The 16,282-nt window shown below is 31.6% G+C and overlaps 1 protein-coding gene and 1 pseudogene across 2 annotated transcripts; both read right to left on the reverse strand.

Annotated features, from left to right (window-relative positions):
• Positions 1-1,209: 1,209 nt before the first annotated feature.
• RHL1 (root hair initiation protein root hairless 1 (RHL1)) lies at positions 1,210-12,170 on the reverse strand. Of its 2 annotated transcripts, none has more exons than XM_068646982.2 (12): positions 11,745-12,170; positions 10,540-10,650; positions 9,875-9,961; positions 9,543-9,754; positions 9,225-9,338; positions 8,738-8,942; positions 4,563-4,599; positions 4,432-4,481; positions 4,251-4,302; positions 2,288-2,322; positions 1,668-1,724; positions 1,210-1,542 (listed from the first exon to the last, which is right to left on the reverse strand). In XM_068646982.2, the coding sequence occupies exons 1-12, from the start codon at positions 12,066-12,068 to the stop codon at positions 1,504-1,506; spliced, it is 1,323 nt and encodes a 440-aa protein (XP_068503083.2). In that variant the 5' UTR covers positions 12,069-12,170; the 3' UTR covers positions 1,210-1,503. The 2 variants fall into 2 exon arrangements, with proteins under 2 accessions (XP_068503083.2, XP_068503082.2); XM_068646981.2 differs by having other exon boundaries at positions 4,563-4,602.
• A 1,048-nt stretch (positions 12,171-13,218) lies between these two features.
• Positions 13,219-15,590, reverse strand: LOC137813017 (uncharacterized; annotated as a pseudogene).
• Positions 15,591-16,282: the final 692 nt, after the last annotated feature.

Below are 16,282 nucleotides of genomic sequence, written 5' to 3' on the forward strand. Positions count from 1 at the left end.
AATTTATTGTGTTGCCATATAAGAACATTGCTAAAAATTGGTGGGTTTCTTGTTCAGGGAAGACATTGTTTAATTGTTTTCCCTTTTTGCATGAAAAATAAAATATTTTATTACAGTTTGGCTTAGTGAGGAAATGATCATATTATTAAATTATTATATGAAGCTTTCAAAATGGCAGTTGAATAAAAGAGTCCATCTCTATTCTTTTTAAATTGTTAACTGTAGTTATAGATACATATAACACCCAAAATGACAATTTTATCTTTTTTTCATCTTTTTTATTGACACTCCTCTTCCCTTTTATTTGGATTCATTTATCTTTTAATATAAAAATGTATTCAAAATTGTAGAATAAAGAATGAATTCTTTAGGTTTGAAAATACATTACTCTAAAATGCAAAATACAATTTTCTATTATAAATTCTATAATTAGAAATACGTTTTCAAATCCAAAAAATATCTTCAGAATTATAAAGTAGTTTGAAATATAAAATTATATTCCAAATTCTAGTGTTATTTTCGAATCTAAAATTCAGAATACAAAATTATATTCCAAATTTTAGAATTCGAAATATATTTTCGAGCCCAACAAATACATTTCAAACTCTAGAATTTTAAAAATTTTACCAAATTTTTAGTTAAAAAAAAAATACAAATTATACAATCCAAAAATGAGAAAAGAAGAACAAATCTTGTACCTTTTCTCAAGGGTAATTTTGGAATTAAAAAATTTATGGAGGTGCACGGATAAACTATGGAGGTGGAGGAAGAAAGTGCCCAAAGCTAAACACCATGACAAATGCATTCTTTTCATAAACATAAAGTTTTAAAAAAAAAGTTAACTGATAGGCATATCAGATCTTGATACTAGCAGAAATAATTATATTAATACAACATATTTGATTTTCTTTGACTACTATATTGAAATTAATAGAACAAAGGAAAAAGGAACAAGGGTTTATGAAGTAAGAAAATTGTGTACAAACTGAGGTCATCAATTCTAAAATTATTTCTTTACTCAATAAGTCAAGAAAAGGGAACAAACCTGGTTCATTCATTCATTTTTTTATTCCCATCAAGTTCCTTTTAAAATTCAATAAAGCAAGAGTTTGATTCTACACAGATTCTCTCCTAATCACACATTAAAATGTCAATTATGTGATTTTAAGCAAACATTCAATGCTTAATTTAATTCTGAGTTGAAACAACTTTAAGTAATTTATACTTTAGACAAAAAATAATCAGTCAAATTCTACTAATTTCAAAGATAAATTACAACACTTTAAAATTGATTGGAATATATCAAATGACTCCCAACTGAGATAAAGATTGGACCAGTATGAACAAATTTTATTCTCTCTTCCTCATAATCACATGGTATTGTGGTATTATGCCTATTCTCATAATTCCATCACAACCACATGGTAAGCAAATCCAAGTTGTCACCTTCTTATGACAGAAATAAAGGGTACCATTTCTTGTGCCTAGCAACCACAACTTAGATTATGGTGAAGCAGTCCAGTCTTCATCACTTCCATTATCCTAAACAAAACAAATATTATAAGCACAATAGGTATGTAGATTAGCCCCATGCCTTTAATAAACCATAAGATTGTGTAGGTACATGATCCATGTGAGTAGAGGCATGTGTAAGGTTAGGGAAATACCTCTGAAGCATTTGAAAATTCTTCAATTGCATCATCTTCGTTGTCATCATCTTCATCCTACATTATCATGTGAATATGAAACTAGTGGGTCATAGAGAACTGTAAAACTGATACCAAGTTTCCTATTTGTTAAGATATTTCAAGGAGATTGATGCTTTCAAATTTTAGAGATACCAGATGAAAATATCAATGTAATTATGTAACTATATGGATACATTATATGCTTATAGCAAAAACCAATGCCAGTAAAATTAGAATATCTCTAGTGAAATCAATGATAAGTGAAATACATAAAACATTAAAATGATATTGACTTCAATATATGTACAAATCAGACCAGGAGTGCTCCTAGAAGCATAAATTTAAGTAGATGAGTTTATTAGCATCGAAATCAAGAGTGAGAAGACAATTAGTGCTAAAAATTGTTGAAAGCAAAGCTGATCCCTTGAAAAAATGAAAGAAGCAAATAGATAAAAGGGTTGGAAAGTTTCTTCCCTATCAGTAACTGGGTTAGGTAGCATTATTTATGATTAAGCATGAAACATAAGAATCCTCTTAAAGAAGATTCAATCACTAAAAGGTATGGAGTTTCAAGAATGAGAAAAAAAAAAAAAACTTACATCGGATTCCTTGCTTTTCGCCTTGATTTTTTTACCTGGAAAATTCACATGCATGGTAAGTTTGCCAAAGTTTTATTTATGCAACAGCTTCTTTTATGACACAAGCTTTCAATGCAGAGTGGTAGTTATATGAAAAGAAAGCAGCTGGATATAAATTATTTAAAATATTAAGACAGATACTACAACAATTAGAAAATCATTCCATAATCTTTCAGTTTCCTCCATTGATTTGATTATATGCTGGCAGAATCCCATCAGAAAGCAAGCCTAATGATATATCAGTTTGACAGCATCAACCAGGCCCACTCCCACATCTAAATGAAAGACTAACTACAATACAAAGTATTAAGTCACTGGCTATTTAAAATATTAACCTAGAACTTATCGTTACTGGATCATTATATTGCTGACAATTTTACTATTTTTGTTGAACAAAGAATTTACAGAGAAAGAAGATTGCAACAGACTAAGCAAGTGAAACACGTATTACAACACAACACCAATCACATTGAACATCTGTGAAAGACAACCTCTTAAAGAAGACCTTTTGGACAACTCTTTTCCAAAGGAATCCAAAGGAGACAATCGACTAGTGAAAGTGGTAACATTTCTTTCCAACCAAACAAATGCAAATTAAAAGGATTGCAAATTCTTTTAGCCTCTTCATTGCTAAGGTTAAAGATATGATTAGGTTGTACGAAGCAGATTGAAGATTTCTTTGAAATAGATAAAGTCAATTCCGGAAAATATTTTCTAGCTGTCATTATTTACTTTGGCAACTCTAGCAACCAACTACTTGTTGACATGTTTGCTAAGTCTTTCAAGGGCCTTGTATTAATGACATTTGTAACGAGTTTGTCTCATGATACATATGTTACAACTTGAGGAGGAGTGCCATTGATATGATTTGATTATGTTAGAGATATGATTGATTACATTAAGTAGGGAGATATGATTTGATTACTATTTTCCTATCAAATCATATCATATTTCCCTATTTAATGTAATCAAATCATATCTCTAACATAATCAAACCATATTTCTAACACTCTTCCTCAAATTGATGCATATGAACCATATGTAACAAGCTTGCTAAAAATGGTCAAAAGGCACAACAGTCGCCAAAAAACAAAAGTGCTCAAAAGACATGACAGTGGCCAGAAAGCAAAGGATTATAGGACAAGGTAGCTGCCAAAAAATAAAAATGCTCAAAGGACACGACACGACAGCCAGTCAAAAAGCAAGTGTTTGCTCAAGTAGCTACCAGAAAACAAAAAATGCTCCGAGAGACAGTGACTGTGACTGTGACTGCTAGGGAGCAAACAATGCTCAGAGGGCAGTGACTGTTAAAAAGAAAAAACAGCCATCACACAGCAAAGTGATGCTAGTGGGTGTCGATTGCCAGCCAGGAAAAACACACTAAAAAAAACTTGCTGGAAAAATGTCAGTGGTGAACATTTATGCCGCCTGGAAAAGGCTTGCCAGAGGAAAGTTGTCAACAGTGAATGTCATATTCGTCATGAACATTTGCAGCAGAAAAATGCACACGGTTTCTAAGAACTTTGCACCTATGAATATTGGATTCACAAGGAAAACAGATTTGATTCCTTTCTCGTTAAGCTCCTGATACCATGTTCAAAAGGATTAGTAACAAAAATAGGTCACAGAAAATTGTACAGCTCTATCTAATACCATGTTGATAAGAAAGAAACTAAGAATAACAATAAATTTTGAGTGTTGAGTACACACGAGTATTGTAATTTATAATGAAGAAGAGATACAATAATAAGGAACAAAATCAATATCTAATAATGAGAAATGTTTTCCCTATCAAATTATATCATATCTTCCTATTTAATGTAATCAAATCATATCTCTAACAGCAAAAAAATTTAAAGAGCTATCGACATTTGAAAAGGTTTTCAACATTAGAAGATATGTAGGAAAAAAGAATAATACTCACCACCAGGATTTTTGTCCTTGGTCTTTCTTCCCCTTTTCTTGGGTCCTTCATCCTACAACAATAGCCAATAATTCAGCATGCACCCCATTCCAATATGAAAAGCTTATAACCAATTAAGGAAGACTCTTATTCCCACTTCAAGAGAAAGATATTCAGGAAATTTAGAAAAAGAAAATTCAACCAGATCAATTTTTCTTTTTGAACCAGCAGGCTGCAACTTCTGGCCAGAAGCTGAAAAACATTAATAATTTTTGTTACTCAATATTCATAATATTGCCTGTGATAATGTAAACGAAACTAGGAAAGTAAAACCTTTTGATGATGGAGATTTCCTTGAATTTCTTGTAGTCTTCTGAAAAATAAGATTTTTGTAAGATAATCAATTTGACCAATGTTGAGCCATACCAGGCAATATGTATATGATTCAGAAGACTTCGTAGATTTAAACAACCTTGAACCATTTTTCTGTTCTTAGAAAGGTTTAATCAAAGAGATCAAACAAATAATAATAGCTCAGTGCATGAAAGATATTATTTTGCATAATCACAACCATTTCATAAGTGGTGGCTTTACAAATTTGGGACAGAATGTGAAGACTCTCAAAGCAACATAAGTTGCAAAAAGCCTGTGGCTCAACCCAAGCTCTTAATTCAAGTTTCAAATTTTTCAATCGATTCTTAAAAGCAGCATTTTATGCAGAAAGTGAACTGGCAATACTTCTGGTTCTGGTTCAACCATTTAAATTGGCTGGAACTGGATGAAGCACCATAGAAACAATCCTCATGCAACAATATACATATATACACGTGTGTGTGTGCGTGTATACTGGATGGTTTAGCCACTCAAAGCTCATTTCTTTAAATACTTCCATCTAGCACATCTTGAATGCAGAGCAAACACCTTTTTTATCCAAGAAAATCTAAATACAAACAGGTTGTAAATCTGTTAGTTCAACCAGTTATTATTGACAGGTTTTGATCAGTTCAAAGTGGGCCCAATCTTGAACTTAGTTAACCATTACTGACCAGATGTTGGCTTCACAATCAAACTGGTCTAAACATTCTGTCCAGACTTGACTTAAAACAAATAAGCAGGAAAACAACCCCCACCAGCTCCCACTTAGAAGCACTGCGCACTGATACTTATATCATTATATGCATTGCAACATGAGCTATGAGTCCAAATATTCTAAAAATGGAAAGGTACCAGTTTGTACTGATACATGTTTGACCTTCCTAGTTTCGTATCGTACCGAACAAGTGTCCTCCAATTCCCTATCACAATTTTAGAAATTTACACATGTTTGACATTCCTATCTAACGATTATCCTCCAATTTTCTATTATGTATTTAGAAATTTACTCACTGATACATTTGGAATACAAATCTAATACTTTAAATATGAACAAAATTATGTATAGATCTATCTTTTCCTCTATACCCTTAAAGCTATATTAAATATTAAACAATTATATAGATCCAGGACTTCATTTGAAAAGGACTAATATTTGGTGGCATTCTATCATGGGTTGGAAAAATATATAAATAATTCTTCAACATATTAAAAGGAAGGAGATATTCTTATACACCAAAGTAAACACATCTAACTATTAGTTCTTTTGTTGTGATTAATATAGGTGTAAGTAGGTTGCATCCAACTAAAGAAGCCGCACAACCCAATTACACTTTTGTGACATATGTTGGGTTTTATTTAGTGCCAGTTAGAATTGGGAAGGTAACAGGTTGTTCACGAATTTCAAACTCAGTGAGCTCGACCGAACCTGAATACATAATAAATATATAATAAAAAATATTATTCATCTAATAATTTTATATTTTATTATGAGTATTATTTCTGCATGTATTAGTAGTAGTGTCGTGACCTGATAAGTTATAATTAACATTGAAAATATTTACTTTGACACATTTTTAAATAATTTTTTTTTTTTTAAATTACTTAACCCAATGACCCAACCCAATCTTAGGTTGCTAAATGATAAAGTTAAACTCGACCCAACCTAGGCCAATTACACCAAAATGATTAATATTAGTTTTTTTGTTAATTGAGTTTGAGACTATCACTAATCAATAGTCACCAATAAATGAGAAATGGCCAATATCTCTTTACAAATATTGTGCATTCATGTAAAGTGCTTTTTTTTACATTTAATATTAATGTTAATGTGTATAGCCCATATCTTATTTTGATTTTTTTATCAATTTCTTGTATTCCTCTCCGTCATATGAAGCATATGAGGTTCATAGTTATAAAGATGAACTTGACAAATTTCAGTGTTTGGTGGGAAATTTACTCTGCACTAAAGATTTATCAATTACTGGCAATACATCAAAACCAGGGTTTTAAATGCAGTCTATAGCACCACTATAATGGTGTGGAGCAGAGCAGTCTATTTCTGAGAGTTTATTTTCCAAAAACGAAATCTATAGATGTAATGATAGTGAAAATGATAAAGAAGACTTGGATTTAGAAGATGAAGATGATGGTTGATGATTCCTATCTAGGAAACCATGTATTTGACTTTTGTTAGTATTTTTACTTGTATGTTTTGTTTAAAACACCTATGACTTTTTATTGTTAATTATAAATATCACTACTTTTGAATAAGTTCCCATTGTTTAGAATATATGTGTATAATAATATGCAGTATATTAACTATGTGCAAAATTTCAAGTGGCTATCTGACTGCACACGATCTCGCTAGTGCTTTTGGAGTTGGCTCCTACGTGATGCTATACGGGATTTAAAACATTGATGAAAACATAAATATACATGAATAGTTTACAGCTCTACTCATTGAAATTGCAAACAGCAAACATCAACAAAATCCAGCAATGAAGATACATATCAGCCATTTTTTTCTCCCTGGTTAATATAAATGAAAACTTAGCTACATAAACAAGACAAGACTCAAATATTATCATCAGTTCATATTGCATGCATTTATATTAATCTCAGTCCCACGGATATCTATACCCAGAATAATTACAATGTCCCAATATAGTAGGTACATCCTTGAATCTTCTAAAAATAACAGACAGTAAAACAATATCAAAAGGAGAAGGCTTTTGATGAATGTTGGACCCGATGACTAGCAAGAGATCAAGACAACCTATCACATAGTTGCTTAGAGATAGAGTAAACATACAACTTCGAAGTATCATCACACATCTTATATGCTATTTTATCATAACTTTATTATGTATATATTATGAAATAAGAGGAACCTAATATTGACATGTTGTAAGGTACTGGTAAAGCTAGGTATAGGTGAAGAAAGAAAAAGAGTGCAAGAAAGTAACTTAATATTGAAATGTTGTAAGGTACTGGTAAAGCTAGGTATAGGTGAAGAAAGAAAAAGAGTGCAAGAAAGTAACTTAATATTGAAATGTTGTAAGGTACTGGTACAGCTAGGTACGGATGAAGAAAGAGAAAGAATTCAAGAAAGTGTGAGTCTTTGCTCTGACACCCTTGGAGAGAATTCCTTTAGAGGAAAGTATAACCTATGTAGCATGGATACTGAACATACACCAAACATGACACATATGAAGATATATATATATATATATATATATATATATATATATAAAATCAAAATTTATATATTAAAAATCATCTATAAACAAGATTAGTAAAATATGCAATCTAAACATATTGTCACCTATTACAAAAATGAATATAATCCATCTATCTAAAATCCAAAAAGTAAAAACAGGATCTAACTGATTTAAGACATTTCATCCCTTTTTTTATCATCATCGTTGAAAAAGACACTTTAGCCGAGATTCATCTTAAGACAAATTAACAATTTCAAAAAATTTCACATTATATGAAGATATGACAGGAGAATAAATAAAAATGTTCCTAATAATACATACATAATCTAAATATTCTTGACTGTATATGATTCACTCCTTGTTTCTATCATTATAATAAAAACTTCCACAATAAGTTTATGAGTTTTCAAAACATCACCGTGTCTACCCTTATTAAGGTTGTATCATAGCAGTGTTAGAACTGAGAGTCAAAACAAATATTTTTTAAATTGGACACTTCACTGATACATGTTGTACACGTGTCAAACACGGGAACACACCATTAAATAGGCATGTTCGAGCTTCATAAAGTATAACATACAACTCAGGGAAATTTGAGAGACCTCTATCCCCAGAACAAACTCCAATTGTCAAATTTGATCCCTCACGATCCTCTCAAATTATGTTCTCATCTCTTTCATAACTAGTCTGCCTCCCCTTTCATATTCTTTATTCAGCTAACTGCAAGTTACAACAGTGTTGGGTCTCTCTAATTCCACCCATTCAGACCTTCTACTGCGGAATTTATTAATTAGGGGACTAATACATGCATGCAAATATTATATTTTTATAAAATAAGGGATGAACAAACAATTTAACATTTTTCTTTAAATCTAGTAGCTGGGTCTGATTCAAACAGTTTAAAAAGCTTACATTTTCTTCCACTTTCTTGAATAATGTGGATATAGTAGCCTGAACAAGTGAACCACGATTACTGGACTTAACTTCAGTAGATGTACTGACTGAAGCAGGCACTTCTTTATATTTTGATCGACCTGCAGACTCTTTATTTTCCTGGTTGAGTTGATGTACCGGTGCATCATCCTCATTATCAAGGTCAAAAACTACAGTTTTTTTCTGTATCTGTGTATTAAGGAATATAAAATACAAATTCAATGATGATATAAAATTTATAAGATCAATCAAGTTATCAATTCTAGGTTGACAAGTGATCAAAAGGAAAATGAAAGTTGAACACAACCATCCAATCAACTAATAAAGTATATGGGTTGGTTTGGTATAACCTTAGAAATGAGGTGCAAAATACAGGGACGAGGTTTATATAAGATAATTGTTAGAAAAAACACATCGACGGTTTTTCACCCACAATTTTAAGGGGATACCGAACTGACAAAGGATATTTGAGCTATTATAATCATTTACAGCTGTGTCAACTTCTACCACTTTCTCTTCATGATCAGAAAGGTCAGGGCTGTTTTTGCCAGAATCATCACCGGATAAAATCTCAGCAAATCTGGTCCAACAAAAAAACCAAATGAATAGGACTTTCAAAATTTGCTACAATTTTTACTTGAGTCAGACATTAGAATGGTCAAATAAAAACAGAAAAATTAGAATTAAATTTTTAGGCAAATAATGCTTTGCTTAACACAACGCAACAATTCTTCTTGTAACTTTGTAGCTGGAACATGTAAACTAATATAGAAGAGGCTAATACTTAAATGATTTTCCTGCAATTCTCGTTGAGTGCCGGGATGGACCCAATTCCTTCGTATCCTCTAAATTGATTTCACTGTCTGACAATTCATTTGCGGAGGGTGTCTTTGGTGACTCTGGTTCGGCACGTTGAATCCTGGTTCTAGGAACCCCTTGATTGACTACAGAAGCTGCACCTGCACCCCCTTTAAAGTCATATTCAGCTTGATGTCCCTGAAATAGGTCATTCGAAGAGTAGATAAAAAATGAAATCCATTTTCTCTTCAGGCCAAACAAGGAAAAGAAAAGTTGCTAATTATGATCAGACATTTATTATACAGTAAAAGCCCTAACCTCATACAATTCCTTTGGAAAATCCAGTTTGGCTTCTTCAGGGTTTTCATCTTTCCTCCCGATCCACCATGCATCCGAAAATACAATCTAATAAAATCAAGATATTTCTGATAAGGAACATAGGTACCCAAAAGGTGCAATTCCAGAAGATACAAATTGGTAAATGAAGAAGAAAAAGGAAATGCATAAAATATTTATTCCTATACCAACAAGAAGTCAAAAGAAGACACAAAGGGAAGAATACCAGTGGTGATAGATATAGACACAAGTATATTTCAAAGAAGAAATGAACATTAACTCTAATATCATAAACACAGGAACTAAAACTGTTATGCATGAAATGGGAATCATGACAGCAGTAACTCATGTTTAGTTCTGTTGGTTACTTTTCCCTATATTCTTAGAAATCAATGCATCATTTCATCCATCTTCTATAACATGAATTCATCGGAGCCCCTACCTTCAGATATCGAGAACGTAACAAGAAACAAAGTGTGCTTACAATACCACAATTACCCCAATATAAAATTATCAAATGAAAAGGGCTATGATAGGCCAGTATGCACAATGAACTTCTTTGACTAAGCATTTATAAGTCCCATTTTAATTAAACATTAATCAATGTCTAAAAGGGAAAAAAAAACAGGAAGGATAAAAAAACCAACCATGTTATCAAAATAGTCCTCACACATTACACTTTTTCCACCTTTAGGGAACTGTAGAGTCAAGTATCTGTTCTTTGGATATACAATGGTCCCAAATAACTTCATTTGACCCTGAAAAGTGAAAGTGAAAATGCATCTTGTCAGTTACCAATGCAAAGCACAGTAGCAAATCTAAAGTCCTAAATATGCTCGAAAATTTGAAAAGAAAAATATTATTCTCTTGATTTCTACTCTCGTCGACAAGATTTTCACCCAACAGGTTATCATTTATAATTATGCTGAATCAGACTTGTGAACTACAACAACTAGCCACTTCAGCTCAGCTGAGTTAGTCAGATGAAATCACAGCCAATAAGGCACGAAACTAGGGCCTGGTAAAACTTATAGATCAAGGAAGCCACCCCCGAGTGAAGGGAATTCATGAGATGAGTCGTGAAGAAGAAGAATTGAGAGATGTTAGAGGGAGGGAAGGGATGAGGTAATTCGTATATAAAGTCTACACTCTTCTTTCTAACTTTTCTTTGAATTTCTGCCTACTCTACTTATTACTTCTTTTCCTTAACTCATTGAGTATTCTTTGATTGATAACATTAGTCTGTTATTAGTCCTGGAATTATCATGTTATGGTTCCAGTTGATACATTCACTAATAGCAAGAATAAAGATTGGAAGAGCCCTTAAAACTTTACTAAGATTTTCTTTACAGGTTGTCCTTAACTTCTGCTTATGAGCTGTCATTAGCATACACCAAATCCATTCATAACTGAAACAGTCATTCTAGTTCTAGCATATAAGCTTGATGTTCACGGGCTCATGATAAATCCCCTTCCTTAACATTTCTCCAAAGAAGCCATTCAAAACCAAGAGAAAAAACCAAAGCAATAGGTGAAACAAACAGATTGACACTTCCAATAATGTTTAGTTTGAGAACAAGTTCACTTCGTTTATTTTCTAGCTTCACTTTTTATCACAAAAATACAACTCAGCTTTCACTTTATTTCTGTTTTCAAATGTTCATATAGCAAATAGTAAAAATGATCCTTGTTTAAACATTTTATTGTTTCCTAAAATAAAGCATATGCTATTAAACTACACGAGACCCAAATTACATTAAAAAAAACAATTCCAGATTCCACAACCCAGTTCCAAGCCAGCACACAAAATCCCAACTTGTATTCAAAATTCAAAACCCAGATCAAAACCCACCTGGGGAAAATCAAGATAGAGAACAGGGTTTTTGGTTCCCAAGTCCTTAAGGTCACCGATCTTGCCACCAGCAAGGGGCGCAATTAGCCCGGGGAAGGAGAAGAGGTACCTGCTGCTCTTCCTCTGCGACTTCTTGATGATGTCTTTTCCGTGGTGCTTGACCACGACGGAGGAAGGGTTGAGGTGGACGGAGCTGCTAGCAGGGGTCTCCGAGAGAATGTTGTTGGAAATGGCCAAGGATTTGAGCCTCTTGCGCTCTAACGCTTCTGGGCTTGTGACTTCAGTGTCTTCTTCTTCCTTCTTCTTCGCCTTCCCCCGCGCCATTGAAGGGTCAAGCTCGTTTGCTTCTGCAGTGCTCTCTTCCGCCTCTGCACCTGCTATGCTCTGTTACACGCGGGAACAGGGGAATTGCCTACATTTTCTTTTCTTTTCTTTAATAGATATTTTGTTCTTTTCAAAAATTAAACTTTTTTCTTTGAAACATGTTTTTCATGTAACGTCTATTTTCAATTTTGTTATGATAAAAAATTATCTATTTTCGTTAAATAATTATAGTTACGTTTATGTTTTTGTTTAGCATTTTAAGGTATAATTACAGAAATTATTTTAGTTAATAATAGTGTCAAAAAGTTGTTTATTGGGTGATTATGTTTAGTCAAGTACTAAACTGATAAATTAAGAAACATGAATAAAATTTAAAGAGGAATATACTATAAGCACTATTAAGACTAATAATTTTTTTGTAATTATACTAAAAAAATAATATTTATATATTTTTTATTTTTATGTATAAAAATGTGAAAATGTGATTATTAATATTTTGTTTATATTTTTTACTTTTATTTTAATAATATTATATTAATTACTTGTTTTATTATAAAAGAAATATTAATAAAAAAATTAAGGATGCATATACCAAAACAAAAAATCATCGTTTCCGTGCAAATCTTTGCTTTTATACATGGAAGGAATAATTTTTCAAAATGTGTGTTTTTGTAGTAATTATAAGTCTTAATTTTCTATCTTTCAGTTCTTTTAATCATTCTGCCAACATTCTTTCTACATATCCAAACACATAATGACTCCTACAAATTATTTGAAAATATAAATATTTTAAAAGTTCATCATTTAGTCTTAAAAAATAAACTGTGTATAACAAGCTTAAATTTTAAGTTTTTTCTTTCTCGTTTTAAGATTATTTATATATTTTTGTGTACATCATTCAATTTTATGAATCGTTGTATAAATTAATGCAAGGTTTTATTTTGGACATGGTTATAGAATCGATATTCGAATCGTGAATCGTTTTTCGATTTTTTTAATCGTGAATCGAATCTTATTATGAATAGTAAGATACATAATAAATAAAATGTGATATATTTTTAAATCAAAAATCAAAATATGAAGTTAAAATGTTCAATCCACATAATCACAAAACATAAATACTTTTTATTCTATATTTAAATCCTACATCCTAATCATCATTTCCGGGATCAATGTCACTTAGATCATCTTCTTCCTCTAATATAACATTCTCTTGGAGCTCATTTTCATCATCTTCCTCCACATCTTCAACTATATCTTCAATCTCATTATTATTTGCAATTACAATAGATTTTCCCTTTTTATCAACTTTAGTAGTTAAATTTCTTGGACCTCTCTTCCTTTTGTTGCTTGGAGCTCCCTCTTCAAGAGTAAAAGATTCATGTATATCCATCCATGAAACATCATTTGGTAGGCAAGGATCTTCCTTTTCAGTAATCCACTCATCATCTGATTCCATATCAGATAAACATATAGGATCATAAGTATCTCTTTTTTCCTCTCTAACCTCATCTCAAGTTTAAGATTGTACTTAACAAAGACAAGAGCATTTAATCTTTGTTGTTCTAAGCGATTCCTTCTTTTAGTATGCACTTGATCAAATATGCTCCAATTTCTTTCGCACCCAGTAGCACTACAAGTTAGACTTAAAACTCTTATTGTTAGATTTTGTAGCTCTTTACCCTCTCCATCATAACTTTCCCACCAAAGAGCTGCAATTTCGAACAAAAAGCTAACATTAATAAATCGTGATCCAAATTGTTATGCTTTTTATGAAACTATTTAGGATTAATTAAATGCTTTACCAGGATGCTTCTTATCCCTGGTATCTATTGACATGCTTCTTCCAAATAATCTTTGTGCTATTTTGAATTTGTCAAGTTGTTGATCAAGTTGAAATCTAATCCTTCTATCCAGGATCATTTTTTCAATGGTCTCATATAAACCATATAAAACATCACTATCCGCATTTGAAATTTTTGTCATAATGAAATCTGATTAAAAGAAACAAAAAATATTGAAATAAAAATCATTATTAATTTGCAATAATGATTAAGGTAATAATAAATTAATAATAGTATTAGTAGTTACTTACTTAGGATTAAGGTAGTAAGCAGCAGCATGAAGAGGCCTATGTAATTGCAAATTCCAACGAGTATCAATTATTTTCCACACCTTTTTGTATCGAGAGTCTTCATTCTTGAAATTTGAGGCTATTTGTTCTTTAGTTTTATCCATAGCTTCATATATATATGGCATAGCAGGTTTTGAGTCTCCATCTACAAGCCTTAATACTTTCACAAGTGGAGTTACACATTTCAAACAATATTGGATGGATTTCCAGAATCTATCATCTCTTAAACAAATGTTCACAACATGTTTACCTTCATTTTTACTAGCATGATTACTTGTTGTCCATTCTTGTGAAACAAACATACCTCGAATAGCATTTTTATGTTGTGCTATGGATTGTAGGGTAAGAAAAGCAGTTGCAAATCTTGTGACTGCTGGTCGAGCTAATTCTTTTCATTTGGAATACTTCCTATATAAGTTTAGGACCCATGTGTGCCTATAAATGAAAGTTGTGATCTTTTTTGCATTTGCAATGGTATTATAAAATACTGGGAGTTGACCAATGTCTTCAAGAATCAAATCAAGGCAATGAGCTGCACAAAGAGACCAAAATAATTTTGTTCTCTTTTCCTCTAACATCTTTCCTGCTGCCACAAAATTAGAAGCACCATCAGTCCCAACTTACACAACATTATCCTCCCCAATTTCTTCTACCACAGAATCTAATAGCTCAAACATTTGTTTGGCATCCTTGACCACATTACTAGTATCAATAGATTTTAAGAAAACTGTTCCACTTGGAATATTCACCAAAAAATTGGTAAGAGACATTCCTTTTCCATCGGTCCAACCATCACACATCAAGGTACACCCACATTTCTTCCATTCAACCCTATATTTCTCTAAACTAACTTGGATTTTGTCAACTGGCTTCTTCAAATAAGACACCCTAACTTCATGATAAGTAGGAGGCTTTAGACCCTTTCCATATTCAGCAACAAATTTTAACATTTGAACAAATAAGGAACTTCCTACCAAATTAAATGGTAAAGCATTACCATATATGCATTTGCAAATGTCTGTAATCACCAACTCCCTATCTTTAAACATTTCATTCATGGTTTTTTGTTTTTCTTTCCTGGAAAATGACTCCAACCTCCCTTTCTTATCTTTGATATCCACCTCTTCAAAATAATCTTGACGATTAGCTTCTTTGACTTTTTCTTTATCTTCTAATAACTTCATAAACATGTCTTTAACATCATCTGACACTGATATACACGCAATGACATTCTCCTTTGTACCAGCAAGATGATGCTTCCTTCTTGCAATACCACCCCAACAAGTATGTGAACAATATTTACATTTAACTAGAAGTCTATGAGGGGGAACACTCTCACAATGATTCCAAGTAAGATCTGTTTCTTTCTTTCGCTTTGTTTGACTCATCGTCTTTCTCTACTAGCAAAATCAAAAGTAACATAAATAAAAAAATATAAGAATTTATTTAAAATAAAAGAAAATAAACTTAAATAATTTTTATAAAAAATAGCATAAATAAACAATTTTTATTTTAAAATACAGTTTTTAAAAAATATAATAAAATAAAAGAAACAGAAATTTAAATAATTATTAATTAAAAGTTCAAAATAACATAAAACCAAATTTATTTTAAAATACAGTCTTTAAAAAATATATAATAAAATAAAAAACATAAATTTAAATAATTATTTATAAGAAATTAAAAATAATATAAACTGTTTTTATTTTATAATACAATTTTTTTTAAAATATAATAAAAAAAAATAGAAACTTTAAAATATGGTTCAGGTTAGCTTTTTTTAAAGTTCCTGATGCTTTCTAAAAATTCAGCTTTTCTGAGAAGTTCAGAAAGTGGCTCAGTGGTTCAGCTTTTCACTTTTTTTTAAAGAGGCGGTTCTTTAGAGATTGGTTCAGAAACTTTACCAAATAATTTTTTTTTTCTGATCTTCTCCCTTCTTCTTCTCCGGTGCCTCACTTCTCCGGTGATGGAACTCCTTAATCCGTTCCTCACTTTTCTTCTTCTTGCACTTCTCTTTTTCTCACCTTTGTCGCTGGTAAATTTCAATTTTTCTAGTTCCTCACTTTTCTTCTTCTTCTCT

The sequence above is a fragment of the Phaseolus vulgaris genome, chromosome 4 (assembly GCF_051622355.1).
Source record: "Phaseolus vulgaris cultivar YP4 chromosome 4, ASM5162235v1, whole genome shotgun sequence".
Classification (NCBI taxonomy): domain Eukaryota; kingdom Viridiplantae; phylum Streptophyta; class Magnoliopsida; order Fabales; family Fabaceae; genus Phaseolus; species Phaseolus vulgaris.